At 33.6% G+C, this 25,086-nt stretch overlaps 1 protein-coding gene across 2 annotated transcripts in view; it reads left to right on the top strand.

Annotated features, from left to right (window-relative positions):
• LOC138125110 (E3 ubiquitin-protein ligase AMFR-like) overlaps positions 1 to 25,086 on the top strand; it is a 55,041-nt gene that overhangs the window by 6,527 nt on the left and 23,428 nt on the right. Inside the window, exons 1-3 of one of the 2 annotated variants that reach the window (XM_069040387.1) lie at positions 288 to 398; positions 22,145 to 22,402; positions 22,463 to 22,615. In XM_069040387.1, coding sequence (XP_068896488.1) covers positions 336 to 398; positions 22,145 to 22,402; positions 22,463 to 22,615 — 474 coding nt within the window. In that variant the 5' untranslated portion in view covers positions 288 to 335. Of the gene's footprint in view, positions 1 to 287; positions 399 to 22,144; positions 22,403 to 22,462; positions 22,616 to 25,086 lie in introns of those variants that run through there. The other variant, XM_069040386.1, reaches the window with a different exon arrangement.

Genomic DNA, 25,086 nt, shown 5'->3' with positions numbered 1-25,086 from the left:
TACCCGCATAGGAAGTAAGACCGAGTCATTAAAATCCAATCAGTTTATTGACAGCAGGATTGGTTTTAGTTGGCGTGAAGCTGGACCTCATTGTCGAATAAAAAGTCTTACAAAATTGCGACTCATCATCTGTGTCACGTTAAATGAGAATTGAAGGTGTAAAATTCTTAGTATTTCGGGATCGGTGGGTGTCCTCCTACGAGCAATGGGATCAAGTGCTTGACGTGTCACAAAACAATTGTTTTATTTCTGCGAGACTAACAGCAAAGTGCCTATCGGTCCAGTGTTTAAATCTCTTTAACAATAAAACAGTTTTCGAGTGGCGGTGTCCGAAGATGGAAGAGTTGAAGAATAGTGGCAAGAAATTCGCGCAAAAGTTACTAAAGCGGGTGGAAAAGGTAATGAAAATATAATTATAACGATTATCGTGAAAGGTTGCGGGTTTGAAAAATAATGGAGAAACTGCATGCGAGTTGAACGTTTGCAGAAAGTGATGTGGTCGGTAATAATTATTCTGTTATAACATGAAACAAGAAAAAAAGTATTGCGTATCTAGCAAATTTAGTGGCGAAGTAAAAGTTACGCAATCCAAGTGACAACTCAACTGACTTGCAGATCTGAATGTGGTCATTTCAATAAAAATGAACCAGTTAGAATAAGTTGTAGTAGTGGACAAGATGAAAGTAATTTTTTTATGACGTGCGATTTTGGGAGCCATCTTTTGGACTGTCACCTCGCGTTGAAGGAATAGCTTTTGGGCGGTGGGTTTTGCAGCTTCCCGATCTAAACCCAACAGAAAACGTATGGTACAAGTGATTTAATACTGGGAAATTGATTAATTAAGGACACTATTTAAATTTTCTATTTTTAGGCTATACATATTTGAATGAGTTAAATGAATGTTTTTAATTTTGTTGTTACATTTTTGTGAGACTTCGTAAATCCACTTTTATCTTCACAGTTGTACATACTGTCACGAGCAAAAAAAAACTGGTCGTCAAAATCATGCTTTGACGCAATGTAAAATGCTCCATTGTAAAATGGTCGTAAAAATCATTATGTTGTATGACATTAATTAATAAAATTTTCTGACACTTTGTTGACATGGGCATAATCAGGAAGGGAATTTTTTTTCATTTGTGACAATCTAACCAAATTTTGAAATGACATTGACGACCAGAATTTTTTGCTCGCGACAGTACGTAACTGCTCGTTAAAGGGTTCAAGGAACGAGTTGGATTTTTGTCAGTGGACTCATTTTTGACATGATAGATAACGCTAACCGTCACACGACCGTTACTGATAGGGATAGGGAACTTTGTGACGCTTACAAACAATTATGTATCAGTTTCTTTGAATATACAATGGCGGACAAAAAAAATCCTCCACAACTGTCATTCCACTCACGTATGCTGTAAAATAGTCTTTAGAAACGAATAACCTCACTTTACATGTTGATATGTGTCAATCAAATGGTGTCTATGTTCTTATGGGTGACAGCAAAAAATTTCAAATTTTAATTTGCAAACGTCAATCATAATGACAATAAAATTTAAACTACACCCAGTTTTTATGAAATGACAGGAAAAGGGTGGACGAAATTTTTTGGCCGGAATAGTACCTACATATAAATTTTAGTTTTGCTTTAATTAAGTATATCAAAGGCAATGTATTTTAAGTTGGCATTCTGACTCATTTTATCTATTCCTTGTATGTGTTGTAGGAGTATTTGTAAAGGTGTCAGTAAGATTTTTTAGCCTCTTGATCATATGACAATTGACGTGTTGCTGATTCATTAAATTAAATACAACTTTAAATTCACATTGAAAAAAGTTGTAAATTTGTTGATTTTTCATAGTCCCAACACTTCCAACCTTGTTGTGTGAAACTTAATTTACTGTGGACTGAAGAAATATTATCAGTACGGACCGTTACAGGCCAGATTATGCAAATAAGTTGGCAATAACAAGTTGAAAATATATTTTCCTAATTTTGAAGCTTGACATTTTATTCTTTTTTTAAATTTTTGCTGATGACTGATAATTCAGAGCTTTAAAATGGTATTTTCCTGCTTTGTAAAGGTTTTATTATATTCGAACACGCAACGTCTGGTTTTACACTTTAATCAATATTATTTTATTGTTCAATAAAAATAGATTAGTTTATAAACTGCAAATCTTACATTTTGAGACTACTTGAAGTAGAAATTTTTACATATTTTATGTTAGTACATACATATTTTGTATGTTCAGGCTGCTAATTAGGGATAAATTGACCAGATGATGAAATATGACATTTAACATTAAAGAAAAAAAAAACAGTTTTTAAATCTAATACATATTTTGGGATTGATCAGGAGTGGGTATAATATTCTATTGGTGTAAAATGCACTTTCTTTATTGTAATCAACAGAAGATACGAGTATAACACATTTAAAACCTTGATCTTAACATGTCAATTAAAATTTAAAAAAAAAAAAACGTTCGTTTAACTACACAATACTAAAATATTCAAATCAGATATTTTTGGCCTGACCCGGGAGTTCAATATTCTAACATTAATCGAAATTGAAACATCTTCAATTTAATCAATATGTGTTAAAATAGATTAAGGCCCGGTTTATTCACCTTCAAGTAAATTTATCTGGCCAGTAGTTGCTATGATTTAGAATCTGATATTGGTAGATCCATGGTACTTACCGTTCAAATAAAGTTACCTGAAGGTGAATAAACCGGGCCTTAGTGAGTTAATGTTATTCAAAGTTTTTGATTTAACAAAGGGAGCACGGTATCGAGGCCGGATTTTATTTTTTCATTAGGGACATTTGTATCACATAATGATAACTTTTTTACACGACCTTTACGTTGGAGTTATTTATACGGGATTATAATCTTTATATTACATATTCTTGTTTTGATTACGAATTTAATAAATACATATTTAGTATTATCTTGCGATGAAGTGCAACTTGATCGACTTAATTAATAGAAGGTAATGGGACTGAGTAAACTGTCATTTACGATCTTAAAACAAAATAATCTTCTTTTAGATTATGTCAAAAATGTCAAAATAAAATATTTTTTCTTGATCAAGAGTTTAATGTCCTTGTATTGGTTGGAAATGTAGTTTTATTCATTTAATCGATAGAAGATTTAAAATTTTGATTTTAATATATCATTAAAAAATGTTTGTACAGTGTGTCAAGTAAGAAATAAAATTCCTTAAATTTGTATCGTTGACTAATTTGTATTTCAAAAAGGGGGTGCAACTCAAAAATTTTCATTGGTAACGGGCATCAATTTTTTTTTTGTTCGACACTGTCAGAATTTGAGAATTTTCTCCTGTGTGAACGGATTTTGATAAATTTCACAACTTGTCAAAACGAAACTTCAAGCTAATTTTAAAGATTTTCAGCGATTTGGAGCCTTTGGGGGGCTCGTCTAACAAAAAAACGTTGTATTCAACTCGTTCTTGCGTAATTTGGGCTTTTTTTGGCATGAGTGGGCCAGTTTAAAACTCGAGTGAAACGAGAGTTTTAAACTGGCCCACTCATGCCAAAAAAAGCCCAAGTTACACACGAACTCGTTAAATAACCTACTATTAGCCCACGTGTTATGTACAAAATTTTATCTAAGACCGCCCCGAATTAAAAAAAAGGTAAATCTTATTTATTTCCGCCAGTTTCATTACACCACTCAGTGGAATAATAACTTACTTATCCCACTGAGTGGGGTAATGAAGCTCACTTATCTTACTGAGTGGAGTAATGAAATGCGTCCGGTAATGAAGTTCCTTATTCCACTCAAATGAGTGGGATAAGTGTCATTTATCCCACGGGATTAGATAAATAAAAATATCGCGTCAAATTAAATTCTCAGTATGAGCTTTATCAACTTCTTGATCGATAGCCAAACGGTATTCAATTTCGTTGAGAACATTACGGTCGAATTTACTTAATTTCGTGTCTGATTCTCGTCCTTTGATTTTAATCAGTCAATTTTAAAAATTCTTTGACTATTAGATGAGGATAAAAAGCGCTTTCAAAAAATATGTATAACATTTGACCCCTGTTACCATTTAAAATTTTGAACCCCCGTGTGTCGCCACCGCGTGGAACAAAAAATGTAATTTTTTGCATTCGACACATCGGTGAGGTTAAATTTTTGTATTAACTTCTATAAAATTTAGTAACGACATTGACTGTGCAACTTCCTCTTTCAACGAAAGTTTCCCACGTAATCCATGCTGATTGGTTGGTACTAACAGGTTAAATATTAGTCAGAATGTCATTGGGTGAGAGGTAGATTGAGATGTGTAGTATTGCAAAGTTGCAACATTTGCATATTTACATATTTACACATCAAAATGACCAAAAACCCTTGATTTAAACGATTTTTGAAAAAAATCATATAGGAAACAGTGTGAAGCCTTGAGAATTTTTTCGTTTTTAATATTCCGCGTATGTTTACAGGTGCGGCTTTTAAATTTTTTTTCGATTCTTGATATGTTAAAATTCTGGAATAGCCGAATCAAGACGTCACACATCAATACGTCGGAATTTTACTTGCATCGTAAATTTCCAATATTTACCGACCGGATTTTATATTTGTTGAAATTGAATCATCGCAGTTGCGGCAGTGTAGGTGTTCCTGTTAAAATTTGTTATCACTTATCGGGGTGACTCACTGCCAATGGCGCATTGTTCGGGGGTGTCAACAAATTAAAACCAAAAGTAAAATCGAACTGTTCTTCCATCTAAATACAAAATATTGTGGCGTAGAATCGTTTTCCTGAGTGCTTGTGGTAAACGAAGTTGATAAACCCTGTTTTATATTTAACCGAAACGATTAGAATTGTAAAGAAGTATGAAAATTGGTATTCCGAATAGTCGATGACGATTCTACAAACGTTCACCTTCTTCGCCGTATTACAAAAGTCAAGATTCGCTCCATCGGGAATTCTAATATGAGTAATAACAGTTGAGGTCGAACAATGCTGAAATAATTTTAATTATCGACTTTTTGACAGGTATCCCGGATTTGATATCCAATTAAGTTAATTTAAGAGCCGTATCTTTTCCGATTCGTTTGATAACTTTTTGCATTCTCGCAATTATGAATTTTTATTAGACAGGAATCGAATGTCTGGTGAGGTCGTCTAAATCGCAAAATTTCACCACTCGTTCACTTTTGAAACGTATAATTTAAATAAGCAAAGAGATATCTCGTTGATCCATTGTTATTCGATGTTGAACTTTGTTCTTACGCTCAAGAGTGCTACCTCTTTTCTACCCTTACGGCGAAGTGTCAACCGCACGGGTAAAATACAAATGACTTTAAATGGGGTTGTGTCAATATCCTCGTAATTCTGAGAAACTACAACCCCACTCGATCTCGCATGCAGATAAATGTTGAAAAGATTTTTGGCGTAGCTTTAACACGTCAAGTTAGATTATTATTGCTGTTTTCTAAGCACAAATTATGAAAAGTGTTTCGTTTAAGGAACAAGTACGATCGTTCGTGTAATAAATGTTTATAGGAAAAAATATATGTATAGAGGAAAACGTTCAAGGTTTCAAGGTTTAAAGTAGTAACTGTAGGAAATGCTAAAACTGCCGAGTTTAAACTCTTGAAATGTCCAGTTGGCTGCTTACGAGGTGTGATTACTAACAGAAATGAATCAGTCATTTGTCGTCTTATCTGATAAAAATTTGATTTTATATTGTGTCGCAGATCAGAAATTTGACAACAACATTATTAGAAGATGTAGATTTTTGTAACATTAGCAAAAGTGCTGTAATGGTTCTTCAGGCGAAATCTTTTTTTCCTGTTTACTTTCAACTCCTATTGATCGACCGTAAAGACACGTCATTGTTATACGGACTAATACAACAGACTTTATGTTCTGTTGTTAGTGATATATTACTTGTTTCTTTCATTTATAATTTCGTACATAGTTGGATCATTTTCTATCCTTGATGTTTTTATTGATTGCAAAAGGACTTCATATTTGAGAGTATTATACCCATGGTGTTAGTATAAAAGCTACAGTGGGTGGAGTCGTGAAAAATTTATGATGAAGAATTAGAGGTAGTTTATCAAAAGTTCAAAATATAGATAGAATTGTTTATATATTTATAAGGTGAAGATTAAGGAAGTTTTTTTCTTTGATAGGAATGTTAGTCGATAAGGATATCAAAAATACATGGGGTTTCAAGGTTGACATTTCACATACACGTATAATCTAATGGAGGCAAAGATAAAAAATAAAGAAACAATAACAATTTTTAAGTTTTACTTTATTAATTTTTGTGATCAATTTAGTGAACGTTTAGTACTGTAGTGTGTAGACTTCTTCAGGTCTAATTCTGTGTGGAAATTGTTACATTCTTTAGATCGTCGCAGTGCTATCCGCTCGTACTCTCTGAAATATAAATAAGTCTTCAGCAAGGAAAGTTCTACCTGAATGGACTCGAATTATGATGGATTCTGTAAAAGAATGTGAATTAAATTTGTTGGAATATTGGGAATATGTTTGTGGAATTTGATCTGCGTTTATTGTTGGGTACTTCATTAACAAAGTTTTCGTTGTCGTGTCGTTGAAAGGTTTATTGAACTCTCATCCTTTTCAAAATTTGAAGAATTGTTAAAAGTTTTTATTTTGATACGTAGTAGAGAAAACCGTTTTTTGTTACATCTTTTGCAGTACTGCTTCCTGATGTTTTTAATCATATGAGAAGTCTCATGTGTCTGATGTCTTTACTGAATTACATACTTTTAGATGGATTTAGGTCTAAATTTTTTGGTTGTCATTTCGGTACATAGATAATAATAAATATACAGGGTGATTCATGTAGCAGCCCGTTCGTTAGAAATTTTGTGATTTGGTGATTTGGTATCCGACTATAATCGACTGCTTCAAGTTCAAATAAAATATGTACTTTCAAAATGGTGACACTTTCGGAAATACGGGAAATCGACGCCATCTTTTTCTAGCATCAGCAGTTTTTGATTTTCTTTGCTATAAAAACATTTGACATAACTTAAATTAAATAACCCCAGTATTGTAATAGATAATAAAATCTATTTAAAAAATTGTATTATAAAAAAATCTGTAAAGATCATTGGAATTTGTAGAAAATATGACTTACTTGTTTTGTGGTAGGTACTCAAGTCTGGGTTTTTTGGTGGCCATTTTGATCGTACCTTTTTGTTGTATCAGTGGACATTGCATTATTAACAAATATTTTTATAATTGTTAAATAACAAAAAAAAAAATGTATCTTGACAACCTAACTACATAGTTGATCTAATTTTAGCTAATCTAGTTAGTCTTCAGTTTATTCTTCTTACAATCATTAGCATGAGTAGATGGTAATCTTCAAAGGATTGTAAATTTGTCCGTAGTCACAAAAAAAATAAAAGAAAAATTAAACAAGTTTTAATGGGATTAATTCATGGAAAAATATTCAACTTTTTTGCAAGATTTAGATTCTATTATCTGTAAATATGACAGGTTTAAACTGGTAGATTCGCATGCTTATGTTGATTGGTTCAAAGTGACCTTTGCTGAATGTCAAAGAAAAATTTGCATCGTCTATTCAAAATCGATGTGAATTTTTTTTTGAAACGCGAAACTTCCGCCCGCCAACTTTCCCGTTTTCGCGTAGAACCATTAAGTGCAACTTATCGAAAGTTAAATTCGAAAGCACAATTTCAATATTGGCTCTCAATACACAATGGATATTGTATCGGCGGCAGTAAATGAAACCGCTGTTTGCGCTACGAACTTCTCGGTACACAAATCGGCCGCGTATTTTATCTATTTCACTTTTTCTCTAAAACTTTCTCTCAACCTAAAAATAGAAATTTCCGTTTTTTTGCGCTAGCCGTAATTTATTCATATGTGGCCACGGTGTTACGGTGCAGCTTACATAAACCGAAAAGAAAGATCGCGGCTGAAAAAAAATGGTGCTTTGGCGGCGTTGCAGGATCCGCAGGAAAAAATGGGAACGCCTGCAGAAGGGTTGGATGCGGGCCAAGTCCTTCCGTTCGATACGATACCTGCAGGTCCAAAGAGCGTCGTCCAAGAGGAAGTCGAAGCCGTTCCAGATTGCAACATTTCATAACCGGTCAGGTTTCTGTTTCGCCTCGTTCGACCTCCGATTATTTTTAGCTCGGTGCTCCATAAATATAGTAAATTTGGATGTTTACCTGGCGATTTTGGTGGCAATAATGTTCGGCGGTTTCGTTTTGTTTGCAGTAAAGAAATCCGCCTGGACTACCGGATTCGGCGTGTCGATGCAGTCATGACATAATGCTGGTTGGTCTGCGACTCGGCTTAATGACGGATAATAAATTCAAAATAAGGGTCCATGTCGTGCCAACGGATTTTATTTACGTTTGTTTGCCAGATCGAGCCTGTGCCAGCTCGAGATTAGGATTGTGTACTTTTTTTACTCGGTTCTTGTTACATAAAACATTATTAGTTGGAGGCTGGCCGAATCGGGGGCTCTTGTTTGTTAACACATCTGATTTTTGCATTTCGAAAATTGCGTCTTGGAAATTTTAAATTTGTCGACTTCGGTGTCGTGTTTTATGGTAATGGCAGTTATTTTATGTTGGATTGTTTGTTTCATGGTCAACTTCATTTGCACAAATAACTTATGGGTGTAAAACCAAATACTTATTTCGAAAAGTCTCATTATGCAATTTGGGTCAGTCTTTTTTAAGATACATTGTTGTCAAAGAGCAAATACCAAGGAATATTTTAATTTGCTAGAATTTGCTGCATTAGCGTGCCATTTTCAAATACACAAGCTGTTATATACATATTACATAAATATCGGGTGTTCATTTAAATTTTTCCTCAAAGTTGTTGTTGAAGAGTCGGCTGTGAACGCACCACGGATTGCAGATCAGTCAGATCACGGATCAGCTGTTTAAATTAAATTTAACCTCACTTTTTGCGTTACTCTGCAGACGGACGAGTGATGCGTTCACAATCGACTCTTCAACCCCAACTTTGGGGATACATACATTTAAATGAACACCCGATAGAATTTTGGATTTTTTGTGAAATTAGCTCAAACATTCTTACTCTCTCTGCAGTTATAGGCTCATTCCATAAACGAGATTTTCAAGATCAACAAATTTGTAATTAAATCATTAAACAAGTGTGATTTTTTTCTAAATTTTTCATCAGTTTTTCTGTTGTACTTTACATTTTCAATTTTGGATTCAAACTTCTTGAGTGTGTAGCGCCTCTCGTGTCGCCCTGACGTAATAGAACTCTTTTTCGTTGACCAAATTGGACTAACTTTGTTCTAAACGTCTGAAACTAATCACGGTGGACTTCTTTGATGACGGTCTGGTTGGAATTTAAACCCTCATGAATAATTCCCTCAATATTCTACCCTAGTGACAACATAATCTTCTTTGGATGAAGTCCTTGTTTTGACTGTGGTGACGGTGTATCCTCCCGGTTGATCCATTGTTTTTGACAGGGTACGTTATTGGACAGAAATATTTATTCTATCCTTGTTACAATTCGTCTCGTTAAATCTGAAGAGTGAATCTTGGTGTTCTCATTTATAAGTTAGTAAATAAACTGAAAACATTCTACTAGACATTTCTGGAGTTTTTTAAAGATGTAGATGACATTTTTTCTCTTTTCCAATCAGAATACAGACGCATTTTTTAAATAATGTTCTGTCAAGACATCTTGGAGGTTACTTCTAGTTCAGTAAATTTTACGAACAAAGATAAGTAGGTTTTTTATTTGAATTTTTGCTTTGTGGACTTTTCATATTGTTAATACTTTAATTTGGTTGCATAATTAAAAGCATTTGGCCATGAGAAAAGTTTTTTTTTCGTTTTCATTTGATTATTAACTTTGCTAATTCTTGTTAATTTATTTTGAGTAATGGTGAATACGTGAGAGTTCTCAGGTGTCTAAAAAATATTTTTTTAAAAGATTTGGGTTTTCTGGTGGTCACTTTGGTCGCTATGAGTGTACTAACAAATAAGAGTTTGAATTGAACTTTTGGTAAATTTTCAAGTTAATTTATTGCTGTAGTTGGTAAGTTGGTAATTTAAGAACTTATTGATTGAATCTTGGTGATTCGAGTTGGACGCAGTAGAAAAATAAATTATAGTTTCTTGTATTTGGTATGACGTCTTAAAAGTGTCAATTGCTGTCTGTTTAGAGTTGATATTTACTCGTATAGTTGGTCATGATTGTAACAATATTCGAGTTTTTATCCCTGCTTTGATTGCATTGATTTAGTTCAGGATTTGTGCTGGTCTTTTTATTACCGAAATTCCACCATTTCAATATATCGGGTGTTTATTTAAAGTTCCGGTCAAAGTTGGCGTTGAAGAGTCAGTTGTGAACGCATTAGCTGTTTAAATGTTACCTCAGTTTTTGCGTTGTTTGTGATTTTACACGAGTGGTGCGTTCACAATCGACTCTTCAATACCTACTACGAGGTGAAATTTAAAACAACACCCAATATTTTATCTTAAAGAATGGTAAGAAATTTTTTGAAAAAATTGGAATTTTTGTTGGTTGTGATAATTTGATTGGCAGCAAATCTGGTGGAACGAAGGACGAGCCACTACTTCTGTTCCAAACCTCTAACATTCTTCACTGTCTTTTATTTGGTATCTTCGTATTTTCTTAAAAAATAACATTGTTTGTTCGTTTATCAAATAAATACACTTTTACGCTTCCAGTATCTCATTATAGTGATAGCATTCTCTTTTGTTGTCAAATCCATTTTGCCAGTTTCCCATTGAGACCGGTTTAAATATCTCTTTCATATCTTTTTACAAGACTTACGGTGAATTTTGTTTCATCATCTTCAGCAAGTCATTGTCGAAATCGCCGGTGTAGCCACATTCTCCTACTTTTAATATCTTTATTCTAAATCGCTGGAACCATCGTCGGCACTGACTTTCACTTACGGTTCCATCTCAATCAATGATATTATTATTTCTTGGAAAACATGCATTATTTGTGAGATGACCCACTAATACAGTCGGGCACAAATGAGATACATATTTCTACGTGGTGGAGCTTAAAAGTTTCCTACCTTCATTCCGCCTTTAATTAATCCTTGGCCAAGATCATGGATATGGAGATATTAAGTAGGTACACACAGTCGGAGCAAATATTCAGTATTTTAATGTCGAAAGTTGTCTTTAAATTTGAAAGAAGGCTGGTTATAACATACAAAAATAAAAGTTTTTTTTATGTTTCTCCCGGTAAAGTAGGTATTGTATTTAGTAACTTAATGACTAATGAGTTTTTTATTGAACGTAGTAGAGTCAATAATTGCTTGTGTACACGTCAGTACATAATACATATAGAATCATGATACTTTTCCAAATATTCTCATGCTAAGATGTTAACACCGCCAATTAGAAAACAGTGTACGTAAGGTCATCTTCTTTTCAGAGGTTTTTTTTTTTTTTAATAAGTATACCTACTTGTGTTATTGACAATATTTTCAAGAGATATATCTTTAATGTAAATTAAAAAAAGAAGTACTACCCAAGAAGTCCTTAGTTTTACTACTAAAGTAATTCTCTTGGTAAAACATTTTGAAAATTATTTCAACTAATGGATGATTTAACAAAATGTACATTTGTGTTTGCATCAAACATTTTGCATTTACCTAATTTAAGGATCACTTGTTGCTTGGTACGATCAAAAAACAATTAACAGTTAACCCATCAAGAATTAGTAGTGTAAAGTGTTTTCTTGTTTTCATTGACTCTTAATCTTCACTGTATTTTTATTCAATTCCGATTCAAATCGCATCATTCACCTGTTACACAACTTCCAAATTTATAACACATTTCACAGATTCATCTATACAATGTGGAAACTTTAACTGGAATAAAATTCATAACTTGGACATCGGTGATTTGTGTGAAAAATCCCGAAACAGGTCGATTTTTTTTTTCCTTGTCCACATTTTGGCGCATATGGTTTTTGTATATCTCCTCCTGGAAGTGCGCAACCACCCCTAACTTTTTTTTCAAATAGGAGGGTTTGCCAAGTGACACCTCCTTTGAAAGTCCACTTCGCACTATTTGTTTTCTGAATATTTTCAAAGCCTACGTGCTAAAAAATATAAACCAATGTAAGGGAATACTATTTAATGCAACGAATGTTCAAAATGGGTACCGTTTGTTTGTTGGCAAATTGCAAATCGATAGTAACATGCATCTCTTACGTTTTGTAACATTTCCGGTGTGATTTGTCTAATTAGCACGTCGGCTTTGAAAAAATTCAGGGAACAAATAGTGCGTTGTATTCTTTGCGAAGTGTGGCTGTCAAACGAGGTGTCACTTGGCATACCCTTGTTTTAAAAAAAAAGTTAGGGGTTGTTGTGTACTACCGGGAGGAGATAGCAAAAACCATATGCGCCAAAATGTGGCCAAGGAAAAACAAAAATCGACCTATTTCGGGATTTTCTACAAAAATAGCCTATGTCAAAGTTATGAATTTTATTCCAGTTAAAGTTTCCACACTGTATAATTCGGTTTATACACCGAATGAATAAATTGCTATTAGTACATGGTGTTGATTTTTCAATCGATAATTGCACTTACGCTAATTGGAAATACAATTATTGTGAAACAGATGCCAGTTAAAGTCGTTGTTTTTTGTTGGTGGTTATTGCACAATTGTTCCAAAAAATTACCATGTGGAGTTACTTATAGTTGAAGTGATACTAAATTATTTTTCTGAAGCCAGCCTCTAATTTTAAACTCATTTTGCATTTTTCAAAAGATCTCTTAGGTATTTTTTTGGACATTTCAATTTATGTTTTTCTTGACCAGATTCTAAAGCATTTGAAAGGGTAACGGTTGAAGGTCGCATCCAAATTTTGAATAACAATAAATTATGAATAATTAAACAACCATTAAGACTGCGTGGACGGAACTGCAATGTTTCAATTAATTTGAAGGTTGCAGCAGTCTTTGGTGTGCATTTACCCAGACATCGTTCAAAAAAAATCTAAAATCATCGGCTCCGAACAATTTTTGAATGTTATCGATTCAGACTGACCCCTGCCCTTATTTACTATCCACCGGTTAATATTTTCATCTGTTGATTAATCGTGCACGTATTCGACAGAAAAGATATTGATGGATCTTCCATATTTTCGTAAACACTCGATTAATAATTTATTGCGTCATCTCGACTTTCTAGTTTCCGATTGCAGACAAAGTCGCACCTTGAGGGATGGCAACAAAGATTTTCTAAGTTAACGAATTGTACACGTTCACTCCAACAAAATTCCGTTCGGAACACGGTACGGTTTGTACCAGATAAATCTGAGATTATCCAACCGTCAAAATCCTCGACTTTTACCTCGGCTGAACTTGGCGTCAACACAGATTTCGTGTTGCTCGTGGATAAGCGACGCGGAAACGCAAGTACCGTGGGTACTCTTTCAGAGAAGTACATACATACGTGATCTCCTTCGCGTTGCACCGACTTGAAAAGAATCTCAAGGTTTCGCTTTTTGTTTACTGGAGAAGAATTCACATCGAGTCCAGGAAGAAATGTGGTTTATTGTTGCGGAAGAGTACTGGTAGTACTGGATCGGATTTTTTCCCCAAGCTTCTACTTTTCGTGGCTTTCGTTTTACAAGTCTCGTTCAATCGTGCCACTGCCGTTTCATTATTGCATTCTCTTGTCTTCAACAGCACCGTTGACTTAATAATGGATATTTAATTATAGTGGGAAAAATCGAAGTGGGATCTATGATTTACAGAGGTAGCGTAATGCGCGTCATCCCACATATCCTGTCTTCTCTTGGGGATCATTATTTTTCGATTAAGTGCAAACATGACCTAATTTTCTCTTGATAGTGCCGTTGCTAAATCCCTCGTAGAATCCTTAATGTGATAAGACGGGTTGGGTGCGGTGCTGGAGCTGAAAAAGGACGATTGTCGGGGGGCGGTTTTTGTACTCAAGGGGTTCTCGATCTGCTGTAATTCTCCATTTCCCTCGCTCTCGTTCGCTGCATTCTTTCAAGGTTCTTCATGAGACCTAGTTTTTCGAGTTCCAATCGTCCTCGAAAAACAAGAACTAAGTGCAGTCGAATAACTGTTCGGCTTGCGGTGTAGTATTGTCTGTCGATTGTGTTGAAGAAGAAAAAAAGTCGAGCTGGATGGGGGATCGAATTGCAACGATCCATCGAAAGCAGATGATTTCTGTAAGAATCAATGAGTGTTGTTTGTTGAGGGTGCTTCAGTGGTTCAGCGAGCGATGGTTTTTACTCGAGCAACAACGAAAGTTTAAGAAGAACATCGAACAAAAGTTGGTCTTGTGTGATAAAGGGAAAGCGGAAACTTGATAAATTTAATTGTTAAATCGAGTTTGCAAATGTGATACGTAGAAAATATTACGGTTAAGTTTTCATTTTTAACTTTTTGTAGTTTGGTGGTAAATTTAAATGAGAATTGTATCATTCTTCAAACAATTGTAAATGTTTTTTTTTTGCTAATTTTGTTTTTGTTTTCTCAACCTAAGTTTATCTTAATTACCATTTATGTACTTATCTTAAATTACTGTCTACTCACACATTAACGAGTCATTAATGAAAATTACTATTCTACACCTGAAATTATTTTCTAATGATGTGGTACTACCGGTTGAAACGTAATTTTTAATCAGTCATTTAATATTTCTTCTGTAGACATTACACTCACGTTTTTAAAAATGTTTTTCAAAATTTTCCCAATGGACGCAATTTTTGTAGGGTGGAAATTTTAAGAAAGTACAATTTTTCCCACATGTCTTCATTTATAATATCCCGATGCACAGATTCTATCCGAACATTTTTTTGAGTGCGTTGCTTACAAAGTTATTCCTTTGTCAGCAATGCACGAAAATAAAATTTTCAGGATATGAATCTATGCAGAGGGATATTCTGCAAGAAAATCGCATGAATACATTAACCATCAGTGAAAGACAAGAAATGTATCTAAAGTTTTTTAAAAATGTCAAGACTGTAGAATTGAAACTTTTTTTTGTAAAAATGTAGTAATTTGAATAAAAATTTTGCTATTTTTGTTATACTGGAAATATTTTTGTGTGCAACCATACGCGAAATGAGCACTTCGCGTGCCTACAACAGGCCGCGAAATTGAATTTGGCAGACGTTGCCTTGACAACGGCCGTAAAAGTAAAAGTCATTTTTATATTTATTCATTATCACAATTACAACATATCTATCTGCATATTTCCGGTGTAATCTTACAAAATCTTGATTGGTTACAGTTAAAGTTTGATTTTGTGTCAGGAACGGCCACTATTAGTACAGAATTTTCATCCGGTTTGAAATTTCCGCCAATTTTAAATGAGACAGCCGCATGAGAAGGAGTCGATAAGAAAGATCCCCATTATCGATCTATCATCTACTTATATAAAACATACACATGTGAATTAGGTTAATTTTGGTTAATTTTTCACCGATCAAAAAGAGAAATATCTCGTAACATTTCCTGAATGTCATCAACAGACATTTTGGTTTATTTGTGTCTTTGCACGGCTCCTGATATTTCCACGATTAAAATAACCTAAAAAGGAGCAGATGATACAACGTAGCATAACAGAACTTAACATTTACCTTCCACAATAAATAAATTCCAATAAATAGGTAAGCCAGTACAACATTATCCGACACGGTTTTCACATTCTTCTTGTTACATCAGTCTCAAAGTCACTGTAACATTTTTCATATTGCCTTTTCGATTTTTCAGGTTTCAAAGGCGACACTGCACAATTTATAATATTTTTTTAACTCTGGATGAGTACACCGAACGTAATTTTCTTCGGACATTTTTGCAATTTTTCTCAAAGTGAATTGTTTTATTTATGTCATTTCCATAGCGACATGGCGACATGTAGGCCGACTTTATTTTTATTGACAATGAAGGAAATTTTATAATTACAAATTTTCGGGTTGCACTCAAAATGTTGTGTACACTTTGGCTACGAAATCCCTTGACGGCCTCGAGATTGTTTACCTCGGCCGCAAACCGGCCTTGGCGACAATTTTTCTCTCGGTTCGTCAAAGTACGATTTCGCATCCTTGATATACAATTCTTTCCACCCAGAGTTGTCAAAATTCTTTCCGGAACTATTTTATGTATCCATGGTTATAACAATAAATGTAGGTTTCTCATTGGATATAGATTCATGAATGCGCTTTTCCATTATAAATATATATGTTTTTTTTACATTAAAAAATATTCCAAAAGTAATACATATTTTAATTTCAATGTTGATATTTTCGACTTCGGTTTTCAGTTCTTATCAACAGATAATAGAAAACTAAAAATAGATACTATTTATTTACATTTTACATTGTAGTTATAATCTGTTTTTTTTTTTTTTAATTCAAAGAACCACGACCTGTTGATTTAGGTTTGCAATAATAATAATAGTTTATTAAATTTGAGAAATTTAATGATATCTATTGGCAACGCTTGTCATTTTTAATGTCCTTGAAAGTAGGCAAACTCGCATTTAAAATTAGAACGTGTTATTAAAAATGCCTCGCAAAGTGAGACATTTATTAAACTCTCAAATTAGTTGTTATTAGTTATTATTAACTTTATTAATATGCTGCGCTACTAATATATCTCTACTTAACCTCAATTTTTATATGATGAGATTTTTCTCCCTAGGTCAAAAGTGTACAATGTTGCCAGCTCTATTTTGGGTGTAAATTGTAGTGTTGGTGGTTCTTTGTAAAAAAAAAAACAGACTATACGCAATTTTTATTTGAATATTTGGTCATTGTTCACTTTAACTACTTCTGGAATTTTTGCGTTTTTTCTGGCTAGACAGCCTCAGGGCGTCCTCCTAGATCGTTTCCCACCATTCAAACCTTGTGCAAATGAATTTTCCTTACCCTTTAGACAATGCCTTTAGTAATACTAAGACATTGACGCGACCTTGAAACACAACAAGAGAGAAAAAAGGCATTTGCACAAGGTTTGAATGGTGGGAAACGATCTAGGAGAACGCCCTGAGGGTGTCTAGCTAGAAAAAACGCGAAAATTCCAGAAGTAGTTAAAGTGAACAATTACCGAATATTTTGCATAATTGTGCCCATTTTTAGCATTTTTATCATAATGAAGTCAGAAAGGCGTAACATGTTTAGTCTGAATATTTCAAGGTCCTTACATTAATGCATAACTTCACCAGTGCATAAACAAAGTTGAATACAGCCGTGCATTTTTTCACGATAAAAAATTGTGTGTGACGAAACGGTCGCATTCGAAACTTGTCATTGTTTGTATAGTAAAATCAAGCTCAGACACCATTTCCGAGGGTCACGTTATTTCTTTTTGTTATTGTATATTAGCGAGTAACACTACGTTGCTGTCATACTTCATTATTACCAAAAGAAATTATGAAATATGTTGTACACAGCAAGTGTAAAAGCATTAGGGTCAAGTATTTCATTCGTGTACGGACCAAGTTTATTGTCATTAATATTAATAGTGCAGCAGAAAGTTCAATTAAGACTGTCGAGGACCCAGGCATTGGCCCTAATCCAGGGAAAGTTTGATAACGTTTTAGAATGGAGTTAGAAATTTGCAGTTTTTGCATCGATTGGAGTTTCTGAACTAGGTCACCCATTGTTAAGTTCAGAAATATAAACACAATGCAGTGCTCGGTCCGGTAGATTTTCACAGAAGTTTTATTTTGTAAGGCCGATGCGACTTCGAGAACTATAGCAATGTTCAATGTGTGTACAGGGTAGAGCAGAAATTTCTTCTGGACATCAAATGTACGTTGCAACTTCTTTTCATAGTAGCTTTTTAATTAAATGTAATAAAGCTTTCTTCTTCATCTTTTTCTTCTTGATTGAACTCAAATAAAATATGTACTAATCATAAAAAAATATTCATTTTTTTTTTAATTATGTGGGTAACTCCAGCACTTTTGTAACACAAAATTGTTGACAAATTAGTACATACAATAATTGAAACGAACTAAGCTGTCAAAATCTAGTACCTATATCTAGTATAGGTAAGTTTTCTATCGAAACACTTTAAAACGCTCATATTTAGTTAGGCAGTCCAAAGTTGACCTTTGCGCGATATGCTTTAATGAGTAGGTAACCAGAAGTCGTACTCGTTTACCGTTGGAAAAACCAATATCTTTACTTTGTTTAATGCTTCCGCTATCGGATTTTCCGGAGACGATATCAACTTTTTGCTCAAATAGAGCTCTGTACTTTTTAAGGTCATTACATTGTTTTTTTGTTTCATTCTTGAGGTTTATTCTTTCAAAATTTATATAAAACAATCGTAGTCTACGTGTTGTTTCTTAATCAAGCTCACAGTGACATTTGTAAATATTTTCAAAATTGTGGATATTGCAAACATCGGTTGCCTAAAAAAACATTCATACATATTTGACAGACTAACTTTATGAGTAGGTACGTCTGTTTTCATTGGCAGACTTTCAACAAAGACAGAATCGTCACTGTAGTATCACCTATTAAGTAAGTGGTAATTATGATAATTTCGTTTTGGAAAGTGTCACACTTTGTTTCTTATCGTATTAAACATAACTATTTATTCTCATTTATATGAGAAGCCTTACTTTTTTTTGACTACTTAACAGATTTCACCAACCACCTGTTGTGTAAATTAAAAAAAATTTTTTTTAAGACATTAGATTAAAAAAGTGGTCAAGTTAAAGTGTAATGCTTGACAGTACACAGTGCGGGGTTGAGTTGAATCTTCATACAGTGTTGGACGACACAGGTGTTTTACTTCGATTTTAGAAGTTACCTTACTCTTCAATAAATTATAACTTTAGACACTGAAAACAAAAATATACTTCAACTTTTCCGAGGATAATGTTAAGTGGAATTTTTGTCATCAAATGCCTGAAATTGCTTACTGGCTAATTAAGGTCTTTATTTTTTTTTGTCATGTAAGAAATACAAAAATAAATTTTTGGGATGATTTTCTTTGCCTAGGATATTTACTTTCATTCTAAACAAGATGTCTATTATTGCAGGAAAGTCAATAGTAAACGAAAAAGAGAAAAATGTTTTGATTTAAAATATATACAGGGTTGTGATTAAAAAGTAAATCAAGTAGCATTTGCAAATCCGTCACCTATGGCAGTAGAGAATATCGCAATTCGATTATTTCATTTCTCAGTAAAACATCTGACTGATAATGTAAATAAAAATAATAAATGCCTATCATAAAATAACTGAAAATTTGAATGAAACTCTGATACTGACACTTAAATGACATTAATCGCTTGATGTTTTTCAAGGCACGCTAAATTTTGTTATTGGAAGCTAAGCTATTTTGATAAAATACAGGGTTATTCACATAAGATGACGAGCCTGACCAGGTAAAAATGCAACCCAAAACGAACTTCACAAAGCAATCTCGATCCCTATTACATTATCCGGCATTATCATAATGCACATAAAACATAGATAGCTTTTAACGTCAGCCTAAAGAATGTCAATTTCTGACAGAAAAATACGTCTCTCAACAAAATATGATTTAATAACAATAATAATCAATTAAACTCACAAAAGTAATGGGTAAGTAGGATCATATCGGTTCTGTCATCGTTCGAAAACCTTTTAAAATCCTAAATATGAACGAAAAATGCAATGACAGATATATCTTTCAAATTAATAGAATACATTCTTGGATTCTTGATTTGATTTTTAAATAAAGTGTGTAAAGTGTAAAGTGTATTTTGAGTTGCATTTTTACCTGGTCAGGCTCGTCATCTTATGTGAATAACCCTGTATAAAAAAAAATCTCTCCTTAACATTACTTCAAGGTCAAGTTCTGAAATCGAACAATAAATAACTAAAGTTGACTCAAGTTGCAAAAAACCACTTGGCATTTGCAACAGCACTTTTATGGCATTAGTCAGTTGAAATTACTTTAAAACTGTACTTATATGGAAAATATCCAACCCAAACTATGATTTTCTGGTCCCTTTGTGCCTTTATTTGGTTCAAAAATATGAGAAAAATGCTGTTCCAAATGACAAGTGGTTTTTTGCAACTTGAGTCAACTTTAAGTTAGAGCCTGCGGCGATTTTTAGGAATCACCTGTATAACATAATGAAGGGTATTAGAAAACCTACTGATTTATTAATTTTTAAATATAATTAGAACATGGTGTTATCTAAACAGTGCATTTTTTTTAACTGTTGCTATAGGGAATTGCATGGTCAAATTTATACCCCCTGTTAATTTTTGTTCTGATGAAAATATTCAAAATATCGGATAGATTACAATTCGATATTCTAAACTAGAGAAAAAGTTGTGAAATAGTAGTTTATTTGACTAGTTTGTGTGTAAATTGGGCCTTTTTTGGCACGAGTGGGCCATTTTAAATCTGGAGTGAAACGAGCGTTTTAAAGGCCCACGAGTGCCAAAAAAGGTCCAATTTAAAACGAGTTGAATACAACGTTTTTTTGTTCGCCGAGTCCCTTAAAGGCTCCAAATCGCTTAAAATCTTTAAAATTAACTTGATGTTTCGTTTTGACAAGTTGTCACATTTATCAAAATCCGTTCACATAGGAGAAAATTCTCAAATTCTGACAGTGTCGAACAAAAAAAAATTTAATAAAAGTGTTTTCTTGCCACTATCATTTTTAGCAGGCTGAAATGTTAGTTGACTTTTGTCACTTTCATTTAAAAAATAAATAGGGAGACCTGCTCGAGGCTATGATTAAAATAAATCATAAATAAATAATAAATTAAAATATAAAACCTAATTTTTGTTCACATTTCGCCTACTGCGTTTTTTGTCAAATTATTTACGTTCATTAATTTCAACTTTGAAGAGTAAAATTAGTCAAATAAAATTTCTTGTCGTTGAAATTGTATGCATTACGTGCATCATTAATTTTTTATTACTAAAATAAAAACTTGCACCAAATCTATATATGCAATTCCCTATGGCAACAGTTAAAAAAAAACGCACTGTATGTCATTATAATTTCAAATACATATACCATTCTGGCGACTTCTAGCTCACTTAATATTTGCCTGATTTGTGCCCTATTGATCACTTCCTAAACATGATAGCGCAACACTTGAATAGGGACAACATTATCAGAACACAGAACTAGTTCTTAGTTGTAATAGATAGGGTGAGGGTGGATCCTTTTTAACAAAGCATTAAATTCGACGATGTGATAAAGTGGTTATATTGCAACTGAAAATTTTTGACTCTTTGGGTATTTCATTGGAATAAACGCAGCTATTGAACACTTTTCTCTTTTGTTAATGAAAACATGCAGTGCAATATTTCCCTGAAACTACATTTTCTCACTTTTTATTTGCACTTTTTCCGTCACAAATTTAAATAAGACGAACATGGCGAAAAGTTACACTAAATATTTCTGTCATGTAGAGACACGGGAAGATATAAAATGGTGACAAAAATTTGGTTAATTGCCATTCAGAGAAATACAAGATGAAAGATTAATGAATCTACACGGGAGCTAATTTGTATGGTTTTGTCTAAATTGTACATAAACAATTAGGTTACGCGAAACAATAGAACATTTTTCAAATTGTTTTGGTCAGACCATAAAAAAGATACATTTAAATTTGTTGTGCAGTGATAGTATGAAACCTTGAAATTTTAGATTGTTGTTTTCACAAAATTTTGTGGAATAATTCTTAGAAATTATTTTCCATTAACTAATGCTTTTTTGTTTATTAATTCATAAATAAACATGGATGGTTTACTAGTGTTTATAGGGAAAAAAACGTGAAAGATTTTAAGTCGTCGGTTGCATGTGTACCATTTATTCGCATCGAACACACCATCTATGGTGCGCAATTTCATTAATAAGCGTGATTTGTAAAATAAAATGAATAGCAGAGCTGTTAAGTCAGAGTTAAACGAACTCGGAATCCCTGACCTACTGCTATATAGCAACCGACCTGGCACAATAATTCGACAAAATAACGGACAAACCAAGAAAAATATATCTGACACGATTCTGTTGACCGTTAGCACCACTTTCGTAATCTGCCAACCGCGCCCTCGTTTCATGAGCAACTCCTGACGATTTTTTCTCATCTTTCCAGACCATGATCAACATGGCCTTCTGCTGGCTGATCCTGATCGGCACGGCGGTCCAGAAGTTGGTGTTCGGCGAACTCCGAGTCTCCGAACAGCAGCACCTCAAAGACAAATTTTGGAATTTCGTCTTTTACAAGTTCATCTTCGTTTTCGGCATAATTAACGTCCAGTACATCGACGAGGTGCTGCTGTGGTGCTCGTGGTTCTCCCTTCTGGGCTTTCTGCATCTGCTGTCGCAGCTCAGCAAGGACCGCTTTGAATACGTAAGTAGGAATTGAAAAAAAAACCTGGGACGTGAGGGTGATTTTTTTTTTTTATTTCAGCTGTCGTTTTCGCCGACGACGCCGTTGTGGAGTCATGTGAAGCTGTTGGCGTTATTGGGCGCTATTTTCGCACTGTCAGGTTTCATGCTGTTGGTGTCCGTCTTCGTGGGGTTCTTCGGTGGATTTAATACGTTTGCTTTCATGTCTGCTGAGGTATGTAATTTTTTTTATAATATCGCATGCATCTTTTATATTTCGCGGCGTCGCCGTCGTCCGGAAAAACCCACGGTTTTCGGCATTTTCTTTGTACATTTTTTGTCAGGGCCCGCTTCTGGAAAGGGAAGTTATTTGCGACCGAAACAGTTTAGATAATACATTTTTAAATTAATGCAATAAGAGTCATAATAATAAAAAATTATCAATTTGAAGTTTCAAGTATTTCATTTCGTTTATTGTAAGAAACTCATTCGTTTAAAATGTTTTGAGTTGCTCAGAAGCTAACAAAGAATCTTACGCCGTATTGGAATAATAGCGAACTTAAACATTTTTCTCTCTCTTGATTAATTCCAAAGATTTTGAGATATTCATGAATTCCAGCTAAATCTAATTAAGAATATTGAGCAATCTACATGACAGATGTGATTTTTAATTTTTATTTTTACAGAATTGAGCTAGGTCTTATCTGTTCATAGATAGTTTAAAAGGTGTGTTAGACAATGTTCAAGGTGGTTCTGTTTTTATGTTATTGCATTTGTGCCATTGTATAAGTTTTCAGTGTAGAGAATTAACCATTTAAATTAAAATCAAATGAAAGGTTAAATTAATTCTTACGTACTACAATTGCGAATTATCTTTTCATCTATATTTATAACTACATAAATCACAATGAATAAGAAAAGAACAAAGATAAGAAAGAACAAAAAAATACGAGATTTGAAATAAATAAGATAAATACAAGTTAAATCGTATTTATGATTGAATTAGAAACAATTTAAAATTAGCTGAAAAGATTTTAAAAATAAACCTACTGCAAAATTTTGACTGGGAATGGAAAATAATAAAGATTTATTTGAAATTTCAGAGAAGCCATATACTTATCTTTAAAGTTAGTTCGTAAGTTGACGCTAAGTTTACTTTTCGTGAATAAGATGGGACCCAAAAGAGAAGCCTGGGGTATTTGAAGCGTAAGAATAGCTAGGTAGTCACAACTAAAGACAGTAACTTGAGAGTCAATTTTTAAGTAAGCTAGAATCCATAAATTGTGCCTGTAATTTTGACAATGTAGTTTAGTGATAAGAACTGGTTCAATTAAAGACAATTTCCACCAGCAAAGAACAATTGAAGCCCATGTTGTATAAATGGCATAACTCCATTCTTGGGCAAAAATGATTTTTCTGCATCGGTTGGGAAAAAAACGACGCAAATTCATTTAAATTAAACAAATGTGATTTAGAGGAAAATAAATTGAAATAATGGATCAGCGTGAAGAAAGCGATATGGATTGTACACCTCCAGATGTTTCGGATAATGTAAATACATACTGCAATAGCAAGTTTATTCCCAGAAAAATCAGATATATTTGTTCTAAATTTTGTGTGCTATAATGCACACGCCGCCCCGGTGCAAAGTGTGTGTAAAATTCCGTTTTAGGCACACTTTTGAGTATCTGAAGTACCTACTTGAGGCATTGTAGATAAATCTAGTTTTATGGAGTTATTCTTTTTTAAGCGAAATGTTCAGTTATAATATGGATAACATATTGGTTTACAAATGAATTTCGTGGTTTTTTATATAGTTATTTACATTACAAGCTGCGAAGGTTTACTTTTATGTGCGAGGTGTTTTTAAATGGCCGAGGCGAAGCGTAAGCGTAGCCGAGGTTTTAAGCACGTGAAAGAGCTTTCGCAGCGTGTAATGTATTAAACTTTTCATTCTCCCATCGACATTTAATAAAATACAATGATTCAGTGATTATAATAAAATTATTATAAGCTGACTTGTTGTTAATGTTATGACATTTATCAAATATCGTTGTCGTTGAATACTTGGTCATAATTTAGTTTAAAATGCATTTCATTGAAGAAGCTACATATATTGCGTGCAGAAAGTGTGTTGCCGGACAATCCCACAGACCGGTAGGTACAATCAAGCTTATGAAAATTTCACTAAATGGTGTGCAACGAATGATGTTTTTGACATTTTTCCCTTTTTGTCGTCCAGGGCACGAAAGTTTTTCATAGCTAGCAACCGATCCCCTAGCATGTTTTACTTTCGCTTTCAATCGTCTTATTAAAATAGCAAGTTACACTTTCGTAGGGGGGAGAATGAAAAAAAATGTAAAATGTAGACGAAGAAATTTCGAAACTCATGACGATATAAATGTTACCTTTTGTATAAAATCATTATCACAATTTTGACTATCTTTGACTTTTCTGACGGAATAAGCTTCGTGGATAGAAAGTAGAGACATGTCTACCTCATATCGTCATATCAAACAACACTCTCAGTTTGTGATAAGCAACAAGGTGACATTGTGGTTGGCTTAGTCAATAAACGATCTCTGAAGGCCCAATTTATACTCAAATTGATTTTAGTGTTTGTAGTGGTGGACCACTGTACCTAATGTTTCGAAATCTATTTTGCGCTGGTTATTATTTTTGTTCTGCACTGTCAATAAAATTCAT

The sequence above is a fragment of the Tenebrio molitor genome, chromosome 2 (genome assembly GCF_963966145.1).
Source record: "Tenebrio molitor chromosome 2, icTenMoli1.1, whole genome shotgun sequence".
NCBI lineage: Eukaryota > Metazoa > Arthropoda > Insecta > Coleoptera > Tenebrionidae > Tenebrio > Tenebrio molitor.
Note: the sequence above shows the minus strand (reverse complement) of the source record. Positions and strands in the feature narration are given on the sequence as shown.